At 38.9% G+C, this 24,694-nt stretch overlaps 1 protein-coding gene across 1 annotated transcript in view; it reads right to left on the reverse strand.

Moving 5' to 3' along the window:
• The window catches only part of LOC150076768 (ribosomal L1 domain-containing protein 1), a 37,209-nt gene extending 20,746 nt beyond the window's left edge, over positions 1 to 16,463 (reverse strand). Inside the window, exons 1-3 of the mRNA XM_090386361.1 lie at positions 16,351 to 16,463; positions 13,729 to 13,889; positions 294 to 444 (exon numbers count right to left, since the gene is read on the reverse strand). Coding sequence (XP_090242487.1) covers positions 294 to 444; positions 13,729 to 13,889; positions 16,351 to 16,395 — 357 coding nt within the window. The 5' untranslated portion in view covers positions 16,396 to 16,463. The remainder of the gene's footprint in view (positions 1 to 293; positions 445 to 13,728; positions 13,890 to 16,350) is intronic.
• Positions 16,464 to 24,694: the final 8,231 nt, after the last annotated feature.

Here is a 24,694-nt window from a genome sequence, read left to right on the forward strand (position 1 = left end):
ATGAAGAATTCCAGAGGGGTCATAAATTCAAATTACAGTGGAAGAGGTTTAGACTAGATGGTAGAAAGTTTTCTTTTAGCTAGTGAGTCTTTGATTACTGGAACAAGTTGCCTCTGCAGGTAGTTGAGGCTAACAGTTTGAAGAAATTCAAAGGTCAACTGGACAGTAACCTTCATGAGGAGGGAAGTGGATAATTTGTCTTTTTTTCCTTTGGCTGGTGTATCAAAAGCCTATGGTTTCCTTGCACTATTTGGCTAATACTAAAACTGAATATATAAAAAATAAATTTAGACCTCATTAATTTGTTTTACTCCATGCCTTTCCAACAATTCCTTATAATGTAAAATAGTAGGATCAATATCAGCCTTTCTGTTTTTCTTATCCAGGTCTCCAGTGAATAAGCACACCTCTGTTGTATCTGTCAGAAGTGGATGTGGGAGCCCACTATTAATGGGAGAAAAAAAGAGTAATAATAAGTACACCATAATAGTTATATATTAACTATTAATCAACCATAATAATTGAAATTTAAATAATTTTAAACTTATTATTTTTTCTCTGTAGTATGAATATTAACCCACTGACAGGCATATGGATGTATTCTGACCACTTTTTTTTTTTAGATCTTTCACTCAACCAGTAGAAATTCACAATTATTTTCAAAGTAATTTTTTCCTATGAAAAATTTATTAAATAGGAACAAAATTACCTTCAAAGGCATAGGCACTTGTATATCATTTGTATGCCTGCCAGCAGATAAAGACCACATTAACTAACAAACAAGTTTTGCATAGCATAATTTTTGTACATAGCTATATAAAATAGCTGTGCATAAGTTTGCACAGGATGCATCATTAGACAACGTATCATATTGTAAATGCTTTCACAATGAGGCACCTTACTCAAAATTTGAATAAGCAACTCTCCAACTCCCTACAAAATGTATTTATGTTACATGGCAGTCTCCAGGGTTCCCCCCATTAGCCACTGTAGCATCTGTATAAGACCTGCCAATGCCAGCAATGTGCTAAGTGTGGATGTGTAGGGTGTGTGCTTGTCCTGTTGAGTCTTTGCCGGCTCCTGGCATCTTTGCAGGCATGAGGCATAGAATGAGTTTGTTCACTGCCCCCTGTCGCCCATCCTTCACCACATGGAGGCACATCACGGTTCACATTGCACTGACGGTATGCCCAGGAAGAGATTCCTCCAGAGAGGAGCCTCCCCCTGGGTCCCCAAAAAAAGTGAAATTGAAAGGAAGATTGTATGTCAGTGGGAGAAGTCAGGTTGCAGGGAGGGGAGGAGTAAAGTTTTAATAAGCAGTAGGGGATGGGAGAGAGAGAGAGAGAGAGAGAGAGAGAGAGAGAGAGAGAGAGAGAGAGAGAGAGAGAGAGAGAGAGAGAGAGAGAGAGAGGCATCTCTTGAGAAAAGTAGAGTTACGACTGTGGAACCCTTTGGTTCCGATCAGGATTCTTCAGCTTGATGTCGTGCTGTGGTCTTTGTCATTGTTGGTGAACGTCCAGTTCAGTGTCCAACTGCGTCCGAGTTCTGTTTAGAGTAGTAAGGATTCTTCTCCTGCATTTGAAGAGGCTGTCTGCAAAGTCAGCGAATGAGGTGAACCTTTGAGGAGTCGAGATGAGATTTTTGACATATTCTTGATCATACACTTCAGTGATTATTTGGTTTTTAGGAGCATTAGCAATTAAAGCCATATTGCTCCGGGGATATGCGGTGATCATTCCCTGACCTTTCCGCATCCTCCGTATTTGGTGGTCATGGGCTCGAACCCCAGTCTAATCAAGAAGCGTATGCTACGCATTGCCACTCCTGCCCACCTGGCTATGGAGGCGCCGTAGTGATTATTTGTAGTTGAGCTCTTAGGTCCTGATAAATGTGGCATTGGAAAATTAGGTGATTGACTATCTCAGGTGATCTGCAGGGGCAGAGAGGTGTCTGTTAGTCCAAGAGAGTACAACTTGGAGTTTATACTGCCATGTCTGGTTAACAAAAAAGATAGGCAAAGTCCAGGCCTGAAACATGTAGTGTATTGTTTGTCGAATATTTTAGCTTCTGGTAGGAATTCATATGTGGTTCTTCCTAGTGGCGAGACAGTTCACTCCCTTTTCCATTCATTCATCATTTCTTCGATTATGCTCTTGTTTTCTTCTTTAGTTGACATGTTCAGGTTTATTGCATAGTCTCCATTTTTTGCAGGGAGGCTCTTCCTTCTGTAGTACTGAAGATAGTGGAAGGCTACTTCATGTTAGATCGGTAGCTTGCCACACATGACCTGGAGTGCAACTGTGGACACTGTTCTGCAGGCTCTCGAGATTGCAAGCAGGAAAAATCTTTGGGCCTGCAGTAGGTATTTCTTCACAAGGCTATTGGTGATTCTGTGGCCCCAGGAACCTGCAGCATAACAAGCAATGGGGGATGAAGATGCATTCATAATACAGTCTGAGGGTAGAAGGCTTGATGCCCCAGACTGCCCTAGTTATCCTGATTAGATTTCCAGTAATCTGCTTAATCTTTTTTACTATATATATGGCATGCGGGATGAAGCTCGACTTGCTGTCCAGAAAAATGCCGAGATATTTATATGTGGTCTCCATCTTGATGGCCTGATCATTGACTTTGACTGTTGGTGGTCTGTTTAGGGTTCCTCTAAGTAACACTTGCTTTGTTTTGGGAATAGAGATGTTAAGCTTGTGAACAGAGCACCAGCCGGAAAGATGGTCCAGGATATCTTTTACAAGGTCCTCCAAATCCCTCCTTGAGTTGCCAAGAAGCAGGACAGTCAGTTCTTCCGCATAGGCAACTTTGATGACATTTTCCTGCTCCTCCTTCAGCCACCCATCAAAAGACCGCATTCCAGCAGAGAGGGCCTAGAAAGAATCCCTGAGGGCAGCCTCTGGTGACTGTGCAGGTCCCTGATGTTACAGCAAGGGACCTTTCCTTGAAGTAGCTAGTAATTAATCCATAAATCTGGGCAGAGACCCCGGTCTCCCTGAACCTCTCCATGACGCTTTGCCACCAGAGGTGTCAAAGACCCCTTTGAAGTCCACGAAGAGGCCGAGGATATATGGTATTAGCAGTTGAGGCCATGTCCACTACCATCCTAATGGCATCTATGGTGGATCTTCCCATTGTAAAGCCAAACTGATTGGCATATCCTAGTCCCTTACCTGTGTATGCTGTTTGGAATCTAGTGGCAATTATTTTCTCGAGTACTTTCCCTATAATGGTCAGCAGGGCTATGGGTCTGTATGAAGCAGGTGTTTGTTCTGGCTTATCTGAATTCTTTAACAGGATTTTAAGGTTTGTATTTTTCCAAGTTTTTGGAAAGCATCCATCTTGTAGACAAGTATTTAGAAGGTTTTGGATGAGTTGGAGCCTCACGGACTAGGCCCTCTTCAACACCTCCACCAGGTCATGGCTGGGGCATTTTCCCTTCTTCGTTGATTTCGCTGCTTCTTCAACTTCTTGGGGACTAACTGGTTCTTCCTCTGTATGGCCTATATATGTCAGATTGTTTCTTCTGATCTCAGTTTGAATTCCATCTTCATGTATGATTTCATTTTGGATGGCATTAATTGATTCCACCGAGGAGAGGGTCTCTTCCTCCAGAAGTGCGTATAGAGGAGTGTATCTCTCTCTCTCTCTCCAGGTGTATTTTTCCAGCAAAGATTTGATAGACAATGCCCCAAGTGTCAGAATCTTGGGAATTCTTAACAAACTTATCCCAGGCTGCCTTTTTCTCTTTGTATATTGTGTTGTGGTAATCTATTCTCTTCTGTGATTTTTATAAATGTCTTGCAGTTGGATTGTCTCCTCCAGCGGTCTCTTCTTTTGGCTTTTTGGCAGTCCCTTTGGGCCGTTCTTGTGGTATTTCTCAGTTGAGTTAGTTGCTGGGTCCACCAAGAGATGTGGTTCTTTCTTCTTGCCTTTTTTTGAATGTGTCTTTGCATACGGAAGTGATAAGCTTTTGGTTCTCTTCGGCTTGGATATTTGCAGGAAGTGAAGCAATCCTATCCATGCTTTCCAGTGTGACCCTTTCTTTGAGGTTCACATCAAATCTTTCCCAGTTGGCATTATGCATCTTAAACCTGGGGAAGTCGTGCAACAGTCTGGCAGGGGCTGTTGTTTGTGAGGCTAATATTCAAAAGTGATCAGGTTGTGATCACTCCCAGTCCATGAAATTCTGATCTGCCAGTATTTGATGCTGGCAGATCAGAATTTCAGATCAGTCTTGCTGGTTGGTTTGTTAAGGCCAGGTCTATGAATGATTGTCCTGTTGCTGAGAAAAAGGTGGGAGAGTGTTCAGGTGTATTACATACCATTAATCTGTTTGCCTGAATAAGATCTTCTAGAAGTTCACCTTTCAAGTCTGTTTCAGGGCTATTCCAAAGGGCGGAGGAGGCATTGGCATCTGTCGTGATAATTACCTTCCTACCCGCCAGTCTGTGCAGGAGCACCTCCAGGTTCTTCAGGTACAGTTCAATGGGCTGTCTTTGTTGGCTGCATTACATATAGATGGATATGGAAGGATACGAAGGGACCTTCCAGGGGAAGGTCCCTTCGTATGCTGCACAGGAAGCGTGCACCATGCATAAGCTGTTTATTTTCATGACTGTTATGTTGGGGTCTGCAATGACAAAAGCAGCCCATACTCTGGTTACTGCACTGCTGCAGTATGAGTCTTCGGTGTTGGATTTCACTATTTTTGTTCCCAAGGAAAGGCCCTTAACAAGCTTTTGTACAAACAGGGCTCCTGCAGCCCCAGGACCTGAATTCCATTCTCTGCTATAATTTTGGAAACATCATTCATCACAGTGATCGAACATTGACAGTGAGTTGCATAAATTTATTTTTCCTCTGTTATTGTTGTCTTGTATAGCTGTATTATCCATAATCAGTTCTTGCTTTTATTAACCCGTGTTCTGACATACTCAGGAAAGGTTGGATCTCTGTGAGAATGGTTGTGGTTTCTTTTCTTATTTCTGCAGTTTGGACAACTCGGCGGTTCATCTCTTTTTGGACATTCTTTATATTGATGGCCCTGGGAGCCACAGTGACTGAATGTTGTTTCCTTCTGGGCACAGTTTTTTTGTGGAATGTCCGTAGTTTAGGCATTTGTAGCATCTAGATGTGACTACAAAGTCCCTAACCCCATGCACTGACCAGCCAATGTTACTGGACATCCCTATGGCCCTCTGGATGATACTGGGGACCTCTATAACCCAGGGCAAGGCATACCTGGACTTAGATTTATTTTTAGCCACATTTTTACTGAGCTCTTAAGTTCTTCCTCTTGTATATCTGCCTCTGTCAGGTTTTTCTCAAAGAGGTTTTCGAGGAACTCCTCCTCTGTGGTGTCCTTATTTATGTTGTGCACAATTAGTGTTAGGTTTAGTTTCTTTGGTCTTTCCAATACCAGTTTTAGTTCCTGTAACCTACTATCATTCTTTAATTTTTCTATGTCCCTGTCTCAATCACGATGCCTTTGTTTCTGATCTTCCTCATTGCCTTGATTTTAATACTCTTTAAGTCAGATTTCAGATCTTGTGATACATGTTGTTTTACTTCTTTGCTAGCCTTTAGGTTGGAGTCTTCTGTTGCTCATATGATTAGGATGTGTTTAGACTTGTTTGAGTCGGGAGGAGGTGGTTACTGACTCGGTAGGATTTTGGTTGCTGTTTGCAGTGATCTGGGCATAGCTTGCCACAGGTGTTGGGAATGTTATGTTGAATCTGGATCTCTCTTCCAGTTTAGATTTTTGCTTCTCCTTTTCCAATGTAGTTTCCACGAGAAATCACTCCATCTGGTTCCACATTTCCATGATTTCAAGAACCATATGTGGTGTCACTTTAGCCTCTTGCTTCAAGCTATGAAGTAGGTCAGCTTTTAGGGCAAATACTGTGCTTGTTCCCATCTGGTCTTGGTTTATCATTTCATTTGCTTCTTGCACGCTTCGGGTATTTTCCTCTGCTTCCCATTGGGGGAATTCATGATAGTCGATTTTGCTAGCAAAATCAACTATCTTAATTGAATGGCTCCTGAAGGTTAGCTAAGTCTGCTGTGAATTCTTCAGGGGCCATTGTCAGGTCATGAGGCATGGACACTTCCAGTGCCTGTGTGTCCGTGTTTGGCAAGGACGATGTCACTTCCAACTGTGGACAGTCAGCACTATCTTGTCTTGTCATTTGGGAAGATGGTCTCTCCCTGGCTGAGGTGTTTTTCCCTTTAGACATTTCTGGGGGAGCTCATAAACTTATTGTTCATACACAGTCATTGCAGTGAAGTAATGTAAGGGAGTGGATATACTATCCACAAAACAATTTAGGTAATTTCAGTGTAATAATATATAGTTATGTCAAGCAGATAAGAAAAGGGGTAATTTTTGCTGTCCATAACCTTAAAACGAATTAATAAATTTTTTTAAATTTTTGGGGAAGAGGAAGGTCCCCTGTTTTGCAGTGCAGTTATTTTCATTGCAAAATTAGAAATCTGGTTGTTAGAGGGAGCGAAAGCTGTCCTATCTGCCGGAAAAATCAGACCAAGTGATGGTGGAATTCAGAAACATTTCTAATAAAATAAGTATGTACAATTGCAATAAATAAAGTATGCTGGATGAGCAGGGAAGGATCCCTCTATGTGGCAATATGGTTTTTAATTGTGAATGCTGTGTGAATACAGAAAATTATCACATCGAAAAACACACAAAATGTTATATACATGACAAGAACATTCATATACACTTGTCACATGACATGACATGATGAAAAATGAATGAATGCACGGGAAATACATGGTTTAAGAACTACATGGTTTAAAATACTGCTATTTGGTAGTAGATAAATGTCAATAGAAGGAGTGGATATGATTAAAACTAAGAAACTAGATCCAGGTTAACAAAATTGCAGCCAATAATCCTAAACCGATATCAATTCCAAGATGATGATTTCCTTGTTACCGATCGTGAAAACCGACATCGCGATAGGAAAAACAGAGTGATACAACATAGTTATGCAGTAATAATTAGAAATAAATGCATAAAATGCCAATTTATACATCAGGATGCAAGGCACAACCAATTATAGCATATATAATGCATAAATTAGGAGCAAATCAGGAACTCTACATTATAACTATAGTGACGATGATATAGCAACCATAGCGCTCACATAAAAAATTTTAAAACACTAATATATTTAAGACTGATGTTCCAAATTCACAAAAGGTCACTTGGTGATACTTCTTCACTAGTTCTTCAAAATTAAACCAAAATTAATCTTTTATTTAGCTTCCTGTAACAAACAAGTTCTGACTTTTGTATATGGTTATATATATAACTATATACAAAAGTCATACATATGTTTGCATGCAAGTCATCATTATACAACTTCTTTACTGTTTCACTATGCGAGTTCATTCAGGTAGTATATAATATCGGTGTGTAGATACACCATAGACAATCTTAAGAAACTACAAAGTAGTTGTAGGCATAATTTGCTCTTTCTCATCTAGTCTCATATTGTGCTCTGCCTTCACGACGAGTTGCCATGATATTGCACTACCTCGAATAAGTAACGCTTCACTAATAGAGAAGACTATTGTTACTTATTCTCAGTGAGTACCACCACCCAGACATGTTTCAAGGCTATTGGCCTATCATCAGTGGGTGGGCAGGTACCCTGGTATTGCAGACATGACGACCCAGTTGTGAAGATAATCACACAATATGAGAGATGCCAAAAGGTGTATATGACAATATTTAAAATAACTAAATGCACAAGGCATAATACATTAAGAGTTTAATATCTATATAATATCGGTGTGTAGATATTGTGTGATTATCTTCACAACTGGGTCGTCATGTCTGCAATACCAGGGTACCTGCCCACCCACTGATGATAGGCCAATAGCCTTGAAACATGTCTGGGTGGTGGTACTCACTGAGAATAAGTAACAATAGTCTTCTCTATTAGTGAAGCGTTACTTATTCGAGGTAGTGCAATATCATGGCAACTTGTTGTGAAGGCAGAGCACAATATGAGAAAGAGCAAATGATGCCTACAACAACTACTTTGTAGTTTCTTAAGTTGTAGTTGTCTATGGTGTATTTAGATATTAAACTCTTGATGTATTATGCCTTGTGCATTTAGTTATTTTAAATTCAGGTAGTATGTACAAAAAAATATACAAGTACAAAAATAACACTGCAAAACTCGTTCATCAGTTATATATGTATATCTCTGTAGAATGACTATTTGTTCTAAATTCAATGAAAATTAAAACTATCCTAAACTATCTGGCATTTCTCATTTTATGTAATAAAATTATACTGGATTGTCTGCAATTTTAGAATGCTGAGGAGGAAACAATCATCTCCAAAACAGTTGTCTGGGTGATGGCACTTTATGGAGAATAAATAACACTATACTTCGTCTTTTGTGCATCGTTCAAAATTTGAGAGTAAAACAATCTTATGAAGATTGCCTTAATCTCTTCATAATCCTCAAATTGAAGGTATTCACAAGAGACATGAAATGATATATGATGCCTCCTGTGCAAACTTACAATGAAAAACGCAGACAAAGAGGTCTGATAGTCTCCCCACTCCAGTGAAATTGAAGCCTTTCCCACCAATCACCCATATTGTCCACTGAAGTGTAATCAGTGTACTTACCAGAAATAGCATATTAATGAAAGCTATTTGAGCAGAAAATAACAAAGACATATGGAAATTTTCTATTTCCCCAACTGGAATTACAGTAAAACTGGTAAGTACAACTTGACCACTAAATCTGATTGACTATTAAACTTGAAAGAAATACAAAAATACATTCACCAGTGTTGCTATAATGCTATGAAGTGCAATATTATTAAATAATAACCTTAAATGTTGTAAAACTGTATTTTACTATATTTACCAGTTGTGTTTAGCAGAAGAAGAGGAAGAAATTTTGCCATGTTGGTATGTTGGCAGTGAAAACTCTGACTAAAGCTCTATGATATTTGAAATGCTTAGCAGGCTGAGAAAGGGTGATGATGAGAAAAACTGTGGCTTCTTTACACTCTCTACAATTTGAATTTTGTAAAGGCACTGGACATATGAATTTAGTTTTCCTTACAGTTTCTTCATAACAGCAGGAACCATAAAAATATTTAGGTATGTCATTTCAATAACAATGTGCTTCAACGGTCACAAAAGAGAATAAAAATGCTTTGTGCAGTATTTTAGTTTTTCTGTTGATTATTTGATACTATATGGATAAATGAAAACAAGGTTTCATTTATTTCATTTCATTTCAAATTTTAAAATTTATTTTCCCATTATATTGGCTAGGCTTCACTGCAGTCCTGACATAGCATACATAATTATAACTATACAGACTGACCTCAATTAACATGATTAATTCATCCGGTGAGCACATAACACAAAACAGAAATGTGATAATCGAATATAATAATCAATAGGAAAAATTATAATTGGTCCTTGACCTTCAGGAATGTCCATAAAGAATTTTAAAAATACCTTTTAATAACTTTTTAACTGTATGCCATGTAAAAGATAATGAAAATAATTATGGAATTAAATGTTTATTGCATAAAACAGCGGTTCCCAAACTGTGTGCCATGGAATATTTTAAATTTTTGAGGGAAACACAGCGATACTTGACATCTGTCAGCCACTGCGCAAACTACTAGCTTGAGGTAGTTCATAGTTTCAAAATTTCTTATTAAGTTGTTTGGACCTAACTACTTAATAAACGGAACTGTTAGGTATGTTTTTTTGGTCTAGGTGCGCAGTGAAAAAATTACTGAGACACTAAGGGTGACGTGAACTGAGAAAGTTTGGGAACCTCTGACATAAAATTAGCATTAGTAGAGGCATATGATGCAAGAAAGCAAGCTTATTCTGCATCAGCCAAAAAAAAAAAAAAAAAAAAATCACACACCACTCCCATTTCACCCCTCCATTCGCTCGAAATACCTGTCCAGTTGAGCCTTAAATTTGTTTAGGTCAACAACAAGTGATGGAAGTCGGTTCCACCAACCACCCACCCCGCTGGCCAAAGGCAAATTTCCGCACATCTATCCGACATCCGTCCTTCCTCAATTTGAATTTATGCCCTCTGAGGTGATTATTCTGAGCAAGATGAAGAATCCCATTGGCATTGAGCATGCTCAAACCATTCAAAGCCTTATACACCTCTATCAGATCACCTCGCCGGTGCCTAGTCTCCAGACTCTGTAATTTGCAAAACTTAAGCCTTTCTTCGTAAGAGCAACCCTTTGTTCCATTCACTAATCTTGTTGCCCTTCTCTGTACCCGTTCCAGCAGCTCTACATCCTTCTTGAAATGAGGCCTCCAGACCTGTATACAGTACTCAAGATGTGGCCTAACCATTGCCTTATACAAGGGAATAATCACCTCCTTATCCCTGCTAGAAAAATTCCTGTATATCATTGACAAGACACCATGAGCTACTCTTGCAGCTCGTCTGCACTGCTCAGAGAACTTCATATCTGCCTGCACAATTACCCCCAGGTCCTTTTCATTCTCCACCACTGTCAGTGTAGTACCGCAGAGTTGATACGTTGCTCTGGGGTTACTGTTTCCCATATTTAGTACTTTACATTTGTCAATGTTAAACTTCATTTGCCACCTCTCAGCCCATCTGTTCAACCTTTCCAGATCCTGTTGCAGCAGCATAGCGTCAGTAGTGTCCTTAACAACCCTGCCAACCTTTGTATCATCTGCAAACTTGGACATTAAACTTGATATCCCATCATCAATATCATTCATAAACACCGAAAACAACAACGGACCCAACACTGAACCCTGAGGAACTCCACTAATAACATTAGTCCACGTTGAGCAGTGTCCATTGATTACCACTCTCTGTCTTCTGCCACTCAACCATCCCCTTATCCATAGCAGCAATTTGCCTCCAATGCCACACTGTTCCAATTTGTGCAGCAGTCTTCCATGTGCAACAGTATCAAAAGCCTTTCTAAGATCCAAATATATAATATCAAAGTTATTCCCTGCATCCAGTTCTTTTGTGACTACATCATAGTATCCAATCAAATTGGTCAGGCAAGACCTGCCCTTAACAAAACCGTGCTGCGTCTGAGCTATAACTGAATTCTTGTCTAGATGATCCTGCAGTGCTTCTTTAACCAGTGCCTCCATTAATTTACCTGGAACAGAAGTTAAGCTCACAGGTCTATAATTACTTGTGTCAGCCTTTGATCCTCCTTTGTGAATTGGGGTTACTTATGCACATCTCCAGTCTATGGGTACCTCCCCTGAGTCCAAAGAAGCTCTCATAATTATGGCTAGGGGTTTGCTTACTTCCTTTGCTGCCTCCTTTAATATAACTGGATAGATCCCATCCACCCCAGGTGCCTTTTTTATGTTTATCCTCAACAATCTCTCCTCCACTTTCCTCTCAGTTATTACAAAATCATCCAGCTCACTGCCAATGTTTACTTTACCTACATCATTCTCCTTCCTGAATAACTCCTCATGCGTGAATGTAGATGCAAAATACTCGTTTAGATTGTTAGCCACCTGAGCAGGATCCTCAACTGTTGAACCATCAATATCCAGTGGACCAATCTGATTCATCCCTTTCCTTCTCGAGTTTAAATATGTAAAGAACTCTTTTCTGTTTTTCTTTGCATCCTTTGCCAAGGATTTTTCGTAGTCTGCCTTTGTCTGCCTAATCTCCTTTGTGACTTGGTTACCGACCAACTTATATCTATCATACGCTTCCATGTCTTCCAAAAATACACAATGAAGAAACAATTTGTTATGGAAATATTTGAACAGAATCGTTTGAACAGTGTTGACTTTCTCTTTTCATCAATCAATTTCCGATAGCCGACAGCAATCTTCTCTGGGCCCTGGCAAAATAAATATCGCAGAGAACCTCAAACCTTTTTGTTTAAGGTTCTCTGCGATATGAAAGATTTCATCTAGTTCTTTTACCGTTACCTCCTTCACAGTAACATTTTCATCTGGCTCATTTAAAAATTAGAATTTTTAAATGCAAGTCTGCATTGACTTTATTAGCGGGAGACAAACAAGTAAGACATCTTCTTCTGATGGAACACACTGAGGCAAGCAGCAGGCAAATGTTTGTTTATTGTCCATCTGACGTGTGATTCAAATCTTTTTCAACTATCACATAAAAAAAAAAAAAAAAGACTGCGTTAACTAGAAATTTGCATCACGTAAAGTGAAAAGTGGTATAATTTTTTCAAATAGCAGTAACTGAAAAATGCATTAATTGAACTCGCATTATGTGAGGCCTGGCTGTACATGTTGCACAACTGAATCTGTATGCAGCCATAAAAAAAATGCTTAACTCATTATGAACTGAATGTCACTGTAATGACTGTTGTAAATAAGAGATTAATAATAACAAATAATATTATAGTTAGTATTAGTATGTAGGGTGTCCATAAGGCCCTTGTGCAATTTAATACTACAATAATTATAAGTTCTACACAAGATAAAAATGTAAAAATGCATTAGAAAAATAATTTATTCAAGTTTTTATCACAAAAATAATTACTTCACCCCCCTTTTTTTTTCTTTAGAAGAGGAAGTGAACTATGTCCTCTAGCTGGCAGAGCTTAAATCCATATCATTGGTTAGAGAATCGCAGCAGAGGTGGGCCAATTACTTGACAAGCATGCTCACCCAATTTGTCCTTAGTGGACTTTTTTTCTATGGAGTCATGTTAAAAGTGTGATTTACTCCTTAAAATCCTGCACTTTAAAGGATCTTCATACTAGAATCACTAATGCAATTAATCCTATAACTGAAACATAACTGGAGAACATGCTTATGTTGTTTCAAAAATCATAAAAAAACCATTGTTGTTTTTTTTTTTTTTTTTTTTTTTGGTAGTTGTTGGTGCATCGGCTTCTGTGGCCATAATGCACCTCCCAAGGTTTTTGCAGTACTTTGATCCAAGCCCGAGGCGGGATTCGAACCCACGACCTTTGGGTTGCCAGGCAGGCACTTTACCCACCCGGCTAGCCCGGTCGGCCTAAAAATCATTGTGGAGTTGCAAAATCATGAGTACAGCCACTTAGTGACAGGTAGAAGTTTTATTCCTGACAGTGTAGAGAAAAAATAAAGGAAAAATTTTTCCCTAAACTTTTGGGAATAAAACCTCAATTTATAATAATTCATCTATTCCAAGGCATCACTGACAACTTTTCTAAGGTATCATAATTTGGAATTTTATTTTCACACATCTCTGATGCTAATCAGGGACTTTGTGGATCAATCACAGGGAGAAGTGTATTTTCATGTATTAATCATCAGTCAGAATCAAAAGAAAAGTCATTAATGTTTTATATATTAAGATATCTGCCCACTCCACAAAGAATCAGGTGTGGATGTGACATTTAAAAAAAAAGACACCAAGTAAAAATAAATTTTTAAATTTGACAATAATCAATATATATCTTAAATCTCATTCTTAACAAACACAATGAAAAGTTTGTTTAATTTTAATTGTGAAATGAATTTATTTCAGTCAAATGTGACATTACTGCTTTTCATGTGTATAAACAAAATATACTATTTATTATAATTAATATGCTAGTTTATAATATATTTTTGAGATATACGTTTGTTTTTTTACTAAGCTTTATATAAGCTTCTAATTAAAATAATAATTCATAAATCTGGAAACTTACACTTTTATCATTCTGATATTAGGAAGTTTTGGTATCTTCTTCACTGATAGCTGGAGAAAAATAGCATGATCTTGATCTTCAAAAAGTGCCTGTTTCTTGGAAGTTCTTAGCTCTTTTATCTTTTCATTATATTGTTTCAGTGCAATAACTGCTTCTTGTACCTAAAATGACAAAAATGTATTACCATAATATCCATAAACATGAAATTATTTAATTACAAAAAAAATGAAAACAAAGTATAGTCCTTGTTACCATAAATATAATACACAATCAGAATCGGTTTGGTTATCGATGAAGAGGGATGTGTCTACATGTACTCCAAACTTGTATCTTAATAAGCTTTTTGGGTTAAAATTCACATTATTATAATTTTTTTTTTCTGTTTTCTAGTGTCCTAATTGATAAAACGTATTTCAATAATATAATTTGAATGAAAGTGAATACTTATCTACTGCAGTAGGTACCATAAGTAATCTGGTAGTGACATTTTAAAGTTTTGATTAAACTCTGTTGTATTTTAATTTAATGTTTTATTTTATTTTATTATGTTTTATTTAATGTTTTATTATCAGCAGTGGTAATAGCTTTTTATTGCATCTTTCATAAGCATCCTGGGACAGATATGAGATGGAGGAATGATATTTAGATTCTAAGGTCTGAAGCAAGAATATGTACCTTGGTTTCATGTAGTAGCATGTAGTGTCCTGAAAGATATTTACATAGTTCAGTTTGCAGAGGTATCATATTCAAATATTGAGTTTCATATCTCATTTCTTCTATTGCACAATATAACAGACAAAATTAGATACGAAACTGAAGTATGCTTTTAGCATTTTATATAGTTATAATGATGACATTAAGAAGACTGTATCTGAGCCATACATACACATTTTTAGAACTTCATTAAAAATAGTAGTAAAAAGTTCCTTCAGTTTTGTCTCAACAGCTCATCATAGGTGTCATCTGAGGTTCGGATCCTTATCTAAGATAAGAATTGAAACCCCTCTGCATAGCAAGCTGAGATTGTACATCTTAGTGTGCTATGCAGAACCTTTTTTTTAATGTTGCAGATACTGAAGCTGGAGATTAGTGTATGCTTTTTTTTTTTTTTTTACTCTCACTAATAACTTTGGTGTTGAGTGTTTATTTTTCTTGTATCCTTGAAGTCATAATGACAGCATTGTGAATGTTTCTGTTAGTTTCACATTTTGTATGCTTTAGGTATACAAAATGTACACCTAAAGACTAATGTTAATTTTTATTGTCTGTCAATATTGGTGAAATATTGTTCGAAGTAGTGCAATGTCATGGCAACTCATGAACGTATTCACAATATGAGATATAACTTAAAACAATGCCGCCTTATAAATATTCTGTTTATTCAGAAATGGCTGTGTATTAATGATGCTATTGCACTTAATATACACATAGTCTAAATTTGCTTGCAGCTTGAGGCTTGAGCCCTAAATGTGTCTTAGTCAAGAAGATTATTTTAAGATTTTAAAATGATATTTTAATAACATAAAAAAAAAAAAAAAAAGTAAAGTGCAGCCATTATCAACCCACTGCAGGATGGAAGCCTCCTCAACAATTCATACTGAGGGAAATGGACCATAATCTACCACGCTGGTCCAGTGCGGGTTGGCAGATCGACCGTATTCAGCAGTCAGGGGCTTGAACCCCAGTCTACTCAAAGAGTGTGTGCTACTGCACTCCCGCTCCTGCCCACTCGGCTATGGCTACGAAAAAAAATTATGGCTCTATAAATAAAAGCAAAAATAAAATATATGGGACACTAAAATGATAATACACCTCCTGTGGCACATGATTGTAATTTAGAAAGATAGCATTTCAACTTAAACACCAGAGAACAAGCAGGATCTATGGGATACAGGATGAACCTCCCAAAACCTGGGTGTAATAAAATTCACCTTGATAGAAAAAAAAAAAAGAAGTCTTAGGAAGGAAAACATAATAATAAACAATCTTCAGAGAAAACACGAATGGGACTTCTACCTGCATCCCTAAACTTGTACTTGAACCCATAAATTTGTACTTGACCCTGCTGAGAAGTACCTTTTCTGAAATCATTGCAAATACCGAGGTTTTCATTGTTTGTGTCCTAGAGGTTATTGGAAAATGATCACATTATGTATAATCATCTCTCTGAAACTGATGTATTTTGTTTGGCTGCTTCACCTCTAATTTTACTGTATAATTCTCAACTGTTTTATTTGTATTTTGCTTATTATATCATTAACCCACCTTACATTTTAACCCTTTGCCTCCTTGTAGCCGTGAAGGGTTTGTACAACAGTACTATCAATTCCTAGTTGTATAAGAGCATTTATTTATTTACTATCCATTTCATACTTGAGAACAGTGTAGTGGCACACTGAATGATCTATGGTAGAAGTTATAATTACAAGCCTTTTCCACCAAGATCTCTGGTGATTTTACATCATGCAAACCTATACTGGAACCAACAGAGATATCTCAATATGAAATACAGAAGGGAACTGCAATAAGGTTTAAGTGGTACAGCGTTATCTCATTTAAGGTATTTCTAAATCATGCACACAGTCATTAAATCTTTTATATTAGCTAAAAATTTCCCAATACCTGTTCCCTACTCAAACCGTGAATGTCTGCCGATTCCACCATCATGTAAATATAGCCAAACTGTCTTTAAAAACACTCCACGTGATATGGTCGTTGTGTAAATGCAACTAGCAGCGCCCTCTAGCGACTAGTGATCTGTGAAAGAATAAACATTCATTATTAATTGCCATTCTCCAACACATGCGCACACAAATACAAAAAAAAAAAAAAAACGAAGTAATGTCTAAAATTTACAGACAGTCTCAAAAAACAGAAGAAATTAAACATGACCATAAATATTTAGTCAAAACAAACTTCCACAGTTTAAAAATAATACAGTATATACTGTTCTATGTTCTTATTATATGACTTTCCTCATTTTTACTCATTATTGAAAGAAAATGAAAATGATAAATTCGCGCTATATAGAGTTATTTAATCACACACACATTGGAGTACATAATGTAGACGACTGAGTCCTACCAAAAGAGGTAACTAGGATGAGGGAAGTTTTCCCAGATGCATCAAAATCAGAACACAAAATGTTATGTGAAGTAGTCATAAGTAATTGAATGGCAGTTTTTTTCACAGGAGGCAATTTAGATAAGGAATTAGGACACTCTGCCCTAGTAACTAAGAGTCCAGAGTGCTGAAATAAACAGTTGAAGGAAAACGAAAAAAAGACTATAAAGTTTGCACTCGGTTATCCGGGAGCGTAATTTCACATCCGTGGTAGTGACGACCTTGGATACTGTAGTTATGTTGATCAGGAAATGGTTGCATGCCTTAAACTAAAAAGCCACTATTTAAACCTCTGTCTAAGCTAGATAGTTAGCACAAAGAAGGATCTGCTCTTGTCATGGTTTGATTTGTCATGGTAATAAAGATGGAATCCTTATTTCCATCTTTATTACCTTAAAGCTAACAAGGCAGCTTAATATTTATATTACTGAAATAGTGAAATGGTGTGTTATCTTGTACAGATACCATTTCCCATATGTAAGCCAGTTAACTTTAATTATAATATTTAATATATAAGATAATATAGCTATAATTTTTGCAATTAACCTTAATGGCCGTTATAAAGTTTTTAATCTGATAATGAAATTTTGTAAAAATGTCTTCATTTTTACTTTTTATTCGCCTGTAAGAAGCGGTTTTCTCTCCAAGTCACTTTATACTTTTGCCACTCCTATACTTGTCGAATATCATTCATTTCCTGCAGGAGACTGTTTTCGTTTCCACTGGCACACACTCGTTGACACCGCACGTGTGAAAGCGGCAGCTGAAACCTTATTATTACCCCTCCCCCGTTAAGTGTCCGGTTAATTCTTAGCGAGAGGTCGTTATTCGACCTGATCGGACAGGCGATGTAGACGCAGCGTTAACAAATTCAGTGAGAATTTTCACTCTTCATATTGTCGAAGATCATTGAAAATACACTGAGGAATACAAGGTATTCCTCCCTTCCCCTGGAACCAGAAATTCGAGTTTTTCGTCCAACAAATTACGCAAACCGACCAGGCAATTTACAGGCATTAAACACAGCGGTAGATGAGATAATTCTCGTGTGATCCTGATATGACAGTTTTGTCTTGTTCTGTACACATAACCAGCAGCACAAACTCTTACAATTCTCCATGCAATAAATCAACTTTGTCATTCATTTACACCCATGATAATCCTATTGCCTAAACCATATGATTAACATGAGTGGCCCTAATCTGACAGTTTTTTTTTTTTTTTTTATCTGTCAAGTACCAACTTACATCCCAAACTTTCTCAGTGAGGAAGATATGGTTACAACCGCCCATACTTCCCAAAGAAAAATTAAGCGAAAATGCCCAAAAGCAAATCACCAGTACCCCTAATGTCAACTGAAGGATCCACTACTCCTAAAGAATTACAAAATTGCTCAGTGGAATTACTGTGGACTCCTGGGGAATTTGCATGATATGAAGTTCTCAATAAATACAAACTGGTCTGTCACTGTTAACAGGAGATATACTATTTAATGTCCGCATAAATGGTGGTAAGACGGACTGGAGGATGGACTCACCCATGGTTGTGGTGCTGTCCTTGTATCCAACACACTCTTGGTCAGCAGATCTCTTTCACCAGCAATCTGTAAATGGCTGCAACCCAACTGGCTGTTGGAATCACCTTCACTGTCTGGTTCATCTACTTACCACCGAAGATCGACATCCCTCAGGAAAATCCCAATGAATTCGTTAGCCAGTTGTCATCACATCATCCGTTCCTTGTAGGGGATTTTAATGGACACACCACCCTGTGTGGTAGTTCCAATTCAAATAGCCGCAGAGCTATTTGTATTAGCACTATTATGAAGTGCATGCTCGATTAACCTTTCTCTTCAAAATATCATGCAACTACTTTCTTCCATTTTCCAACGCGCATCTTTTCAGTCATTGATTTATTCTTCTTCTGTCATTCCATTATTTGTGTGGAAGGTAAATGTCAACTCTCTTGGGAGTGATCACTTTCCTGTTATATCCACTGTGATGGAAGTTGGATAAAATGCTGGAAACTTTATCATGCCGACTAGGTGCTTATCGACAAATGCTGTGTTTAGAAGCAACTGAAGTAATCCAATATCGAAAGAATGATGCAGCAAACCATCTGTCGGGGAGTGTGTAATTGAAGTGGCAACAAACATTTTCAAAAGACATCTGCTTTATTCCCCTTCCTATCCAAAGCCGTGGTGACACCAGAATCCACAATCGCTAGAGTAGCTCAAAATAAGGCATGGGATCGTTTCCCCGAACTATCCACACTACCACAAATCCTACAGTCTTCAAACGTGCCCGTGTTGAAGCTCGGTATATGAGGCAGCGAAGCCAGCGAATTTCACGGATCCTCTTTTCTGCATCGTAGCTATAAAGTCTTTGGGAAAAAATCAGAATGATGAGAGGAAAATACCCTTCATACCCTGAAGTACAGTGGCTCGCTCATCAGTTACTGAGCCAGCTACAACTGTTGATGATGCCTTTGGGAAAAACTTTTTTTAAGTATTTTACAAAACTCCTAGGCGACCAGAATTTCTTTGTGTTTTAAGATACAGAAGAAAAACTGGAGATTTATTTTTTATCCAAAGGAGTTAAACCTTATAACTAGCCGTTCACTAAGGATAAACTGCAGATTACTCTCTCTCTCTCTCTCTCTCTCTCTCTCTCTCTCTCTCTCTCTCTCTCTCTCTCTCTCTCTCTCTCTCTCTCACTGTACATCTAGTGCAAAAGGACCAAACAACATCCCTAACGACATGCTGAAATATCTATAAACATCAGCCGTGGACCACTTATTACACTTGTATATTCGAGTATTCCTTGAAGGGGAACCAGTATCAACTGTACAGTTGCCTTAACAAATTCTTGGAATGAACGGTGAATGCTCGATTGGTGAGTTATTTGGAAACAAATCAATTTCTTTCTAGGTTTTAGGGTGGTTTTTTGACTGGGCACATCCACTTTAGAAGACATAAGTTGGCTGGAAACAATAATCTGGAATGAGTTTTTAAAATCACAGTATTTGACCACGAAAAAGGAGTACCACAGGGCTTTGTGCTAAGTGCAACACTTTGCTATCAATATTAATTGTATCCCAGCCCATCAACTGCTAACAGAGTTCAAGGACGATAGATAGTATCTTTAGGCTATCATCCCAGAAAATATCTTGTGCTCATTTCTGTTATTATCAGAATCCTTACCTTAATCCTGAATTAACGTTAGTTAGAGGTGCTGTTAATTCAGGATCAGGATAAAGATTCTGATTACGACAGAAATGAGCACAGGATCAAAAGCTGACCTTTCTTCAGTATATATGTCTACTAAGTAACAAGTGTATGAAGGGAATTAACATCCTTCATGCTACATCTTTCACATCTTGGGGCGTGTTGACAGATGCACTTGTTTCCCTTATACTGGGAATTAGTCCAATCCAAAATTAATTGCGGCGTTGATGTATATGCTTCCACTAGAGCGAGTGTTTTTCGAGGGCCAGACCAAGTCCTTCGTTACGCACCTATATCATGTACAGCTGCCATGTGCAACCTTTCCAAACAGTAATTTGTATGTTGAAGCCAATGAACCACCCCTATCACATAAGCGTCAGCTACTTTCACTGCGAAATGATTTTTAAACTGCAATCCATGCTAAATAACTCCACATGGCCATAGATATTTCTGTTACGTTGGGATATGATCTGTGATGCTCGTGTCAAGACCAGTCGACCATTTATCATCCGAGCCAGAGATATTCATAATAACTTCCATCTGATAATCATTGATGAGGACATTCCATGGTGGAAAAATATAAGAATATTTTTCCACCATGGAATGTCCTCTTTCTATTTAGTGACTTGTCTCTTTGTAAATGAGGAAAATGTACTAAACTGCTAACCGTTTACTAGCAGTTACATGCCGAACAGTGATCTCGGTTTTCTTACAGCTCTATACAAATGGTTCCAAGTCGGAATATTCAGTAGGATTTCAACAGTTTTCCTTAACACTATTTTATTTCATCAGATTCTTGTCGATTATAGTGTGTATACAAAAGAGACTATAAAACTTGCTTCCCTGGGGCACAAACAGACCATGAAGTATAAAAAGTGTATGTACACTGAGTGGACAGAAATCACGGGATAGTACCTAGTAACGGGTAGGCCCACCTTTTGCTCGGATAAGGGCAGTCACACGGCGAGGCATTCAGTCCACTATTTCACGAAAGCATTCCTCAGGTTTTGTCATCCACAGGCATTTCCATCCATTCTTGCTGCACTGTTATCCATAATTCCGTCGCATTACTGGGTGGAGGATCTAAAGCTTGAATGGACCTTTGCACAGCATCCCAACGTTGCTCCATATGGTTCATTTCTGGTGAACGGGGAGGCCATTCCGTGGTGGTAAAATCTGCAGAAGTCTCTTCAAACCATGTTCTAGTCACCACAGCTCTGTGGAGAGGCGCATTGTCCTGCTGAAAGGGTTCATTTTCCTGTGGGTGCACAATGACCATAAAGTGATGCAGACGGTGTAAAGTGTAGAGTGTGTTTAGTGTCAAACGGCATCAGGAGTTTCCCCCATCCCCGCGTAGTATACATTGCGGGTGTGAAACAGAACACTGTTAATGCCAGAGACTTAGAAGTGTATGGAATATGTATACGTGTAGTGCCGTGTACCGTTGTTCCTCTGGTCATTTAGCCGCTGGGGCCCCTAATGGGTTCAAACGTTGTCCACACTCTGCCCTATGGAGGCAGACCAGGTACACTAGTATTATAGTTATTTAATCTGGCAGGTCCTGCCACCTAATTTCCTGAGATTTCAGTAGCTAGTTCCTAGGGAAAAAAAAAAAACCACTACAGATAGGGGTCAACCAAAAGGATTACTGATTATCCGATTTGATGTTGTTATTAAGTTTTTGGGTGTACGGCTCAGACAATTTAGAATGGTTCGGAAGCAGGTTATAAGTTAGAGAAGGGGAGGGAGACTAAAGGCTGGGGGGAAAGACAGAGATAAAGGGTCAATAGGGAATATGACTCCCAAAACAGTGGAGCAGGCCCATGCCCCACCAGAGGGAAAAGAGGGATGGCGAGGGGGCAGGAGACAATGGATAACCTCATGGGTGTTGGAGGAAAATGACCATGCAAGGGAGCGTGGAAAGGAAAGCTTCATGGTAGCAGCAGAGTTGTGCTTTTGAGTGTCATACCTGGGACGAAGGTCCCATCCCATCTTGTCTTCTTTTTCAAAGTCTGACAAGCCTGTCACATTTGGGACTATACGTCATGTGTCACGGCCAATGTATACTTTTTCGCTACGAGTTCGGAGCTTTCAGGTCTGGTCGTTAAGTGTGTGGTTATCACTGGACTGTGTTACTAGTAGAGGTCTGTCCTCGGATTTTTCCCGTTTGTTAAGTCAAAATTAGAGATATATGTTCACTGCAGTCTGACTTGGGGGTGGTTTCAGGGAGTCCGTCCATTTGGTCACTTGGTCAGTAGAGCTGCATAATATCATAGTTTGTTAAGAGTTTAAACCAGAAAGGTCCAAAACAATGTTGTCATTCATGGGACAGAGGTCCCCTCCTATTATCTATGGTAGTTGTTGACAGTCCTGCTTGAATTTCAGCAAGACGAGTTAGTCAGGTGTACGTTCGTTCCAGCGGTAGGGATCTTCTTCTTGTGAAGAGCTCCTGGCAGTATTGCGAGAAGGCCTTTTACTCTCTTTCGCTGTCCAACATTACTTGTTGGACAGCGAAAGAGAGTACAAGGCCTCCTGGAATTTTTTATTGAAGTTAATTCTGGTAATCAGAATGCAGCGAACGTCCTCATACAAAGGGCAGTCATACATTAGGTGAGTCCAACTCTCCACAGTGGCAGCGGGGATCATCAATAATTCCAAGACTTGAGAGTTTGGCTCTGATGGATCCGTGACCTGTTAGCATGAAAGTTGCATATAGCCGGGGGAGAACCATAAAGGAGACTGAGGCATTCAAGTTTTTAGTGGGATCAATGGTGTGGTCCATGAACGTCACCGATGTACCCGCAACGTATCAGCTCCAGGTCCAAAGGAAGGGTGCCTGCCAGCACCTGAAGGGCATAGGTGCTGACAGTATGGCAGGCCCTGTAATGGTAAGGGGGATAAATCTTTGAATAGTTTCGAGCTTCTTTCTGTTTACTGCTATTTTTGCTTTTGGATATCATATCCCTCCAGCATATGTAATCGCTGGTAGAAATACTGCTTTGTAGACCAGCGAGAGAGTATGGCGGTTGAGGCCCAATCCCGCCGCGTAACTGTGGCGACTAAGGCAGTATAGTTCCTTAACATTGTCTGCAAGTGTTTCAAATGTGGGAGGAATATAAGTCCTCTAGGATTATTCCTAGATATTTCAATTCAGTAGTGAAACGTATTGTGGTCTCGTTTATCTTAATTTGTGGACGTTTTCTGAGGGACCCTTTCAGTAAGATAGAATTAGTCTTTATTGGAGAGATTTGAAGATTATGATAGCTTGCCCAGTTTTGTAATATCGAGAGAGCCTGATTTGCAGAATTTTTTAGTTGCGCTCTGCATTCTGTAGACAAGGCTAGGATCAGATCATCTGTATAGGCCTGGGAGATAACTTCATTCAGGTTAGTGGTGAGGAAGTCATCAAGTACAACATTCCAAAGGAGCGGCCCCAGTACCGAGCCTTTGGGACAGCCCCTGTAAACCTTGCGTTTGACTCTGCAGTATGGTGCATTGACATTTATTTCTCTGGCTGTGAGCTAGCTTCTTATAGTGTTATCCAAAGGAAACACAACGAAGGAAAAGCGCCAAACGGCAAGGATGGTACCTGAGACACGAAGAAACAAGAGATCGAGAAGATCATATATAACTGGGACAGCCCCAACTACTTGGCTCAAGACTAGTGGCAACGTAGCACACATCGACCAACAACCCACTCGCAAAAGCCTATTCATCTCACGATTGGCTCCACACACAACCTCTGAACAAGTTAAAAATGGCATAAGTGATAATTTGAATATATCCGTTGATGTATACCAACTACCCACAAAATGGCCTTCTTATTCATCTTTCAGATTAGACTGCAACAGTACCCAATATAAAATCCTGTGTCAGCCATCCACTTGGCCTCAAGGGCTCCTCATCAGGCCCTACTTTCAATCTTCGCCCCCCACCAGACTTCAGAGGCACAGCCAATCAAGACACGATCACATTCAGGGTCCAGTAAACCCCACTAGCTGACTCACTACCGAAATCATGAATGGAAGCCAATTCACAATAATTCCTGTTAGGATATCTGAAAGAAACACCTTAAAAAAAAGAGAGAAAAAGACCGCAGAGGGTACTAAGGAATATCCCCAGACATAATAGCATCTCTATATTCTATCAGAATGCCCGTAGCATCCGTAACAAGCTTGAAACTGTAGAAGAACTTCTACTTTCGCACAAGTTTGATGTGCTTTGCTTAACAGAAACCTGGCTTGGCCGAAATGAGGAGCATTTTCCATATGCAGTGTCGGCTGGATATAATGTGATTCTCTGCTCCCGACAAGACAAAAGGGGAGGTGGAGTGGGACTCTTCTACAAAACACCGCACATACTTGTTACTAAGAATTATAAAAGTCAGTCCACTAAGTTCGAAGGGCTAATTGCGTCATGCGAATTTAAATCTGCTCGCATTGATTTTGCAGTTATATACACCCCTCCAGGACCCGATGCTGAAACCGTCGACGAGATAACTAATTGGCTCATTCATGGGCTCCATCACTCAGCAAGGCATGTTATCTGTGGAGACTTTAACTTTTCCCCTAAACTTGTTCATCTTCAGTCCAGATTGCTAAATAACCTTCACCCATT

This window comes from Mastigoproctus giganteus, chromosome 12, assembly GCF_048544385.1.
Source record: "Mastigoproctus giganteus isolate SK-2022 chromosome 12, ASM4854438v1, whole genome shotgun sequence".
NCBI lineage: Eukaryota > Metazoa > Arthropoda > Arachnida > Uropygi > Thelyphonidae > Mastigoproctus > Mastigoproctus giganteus.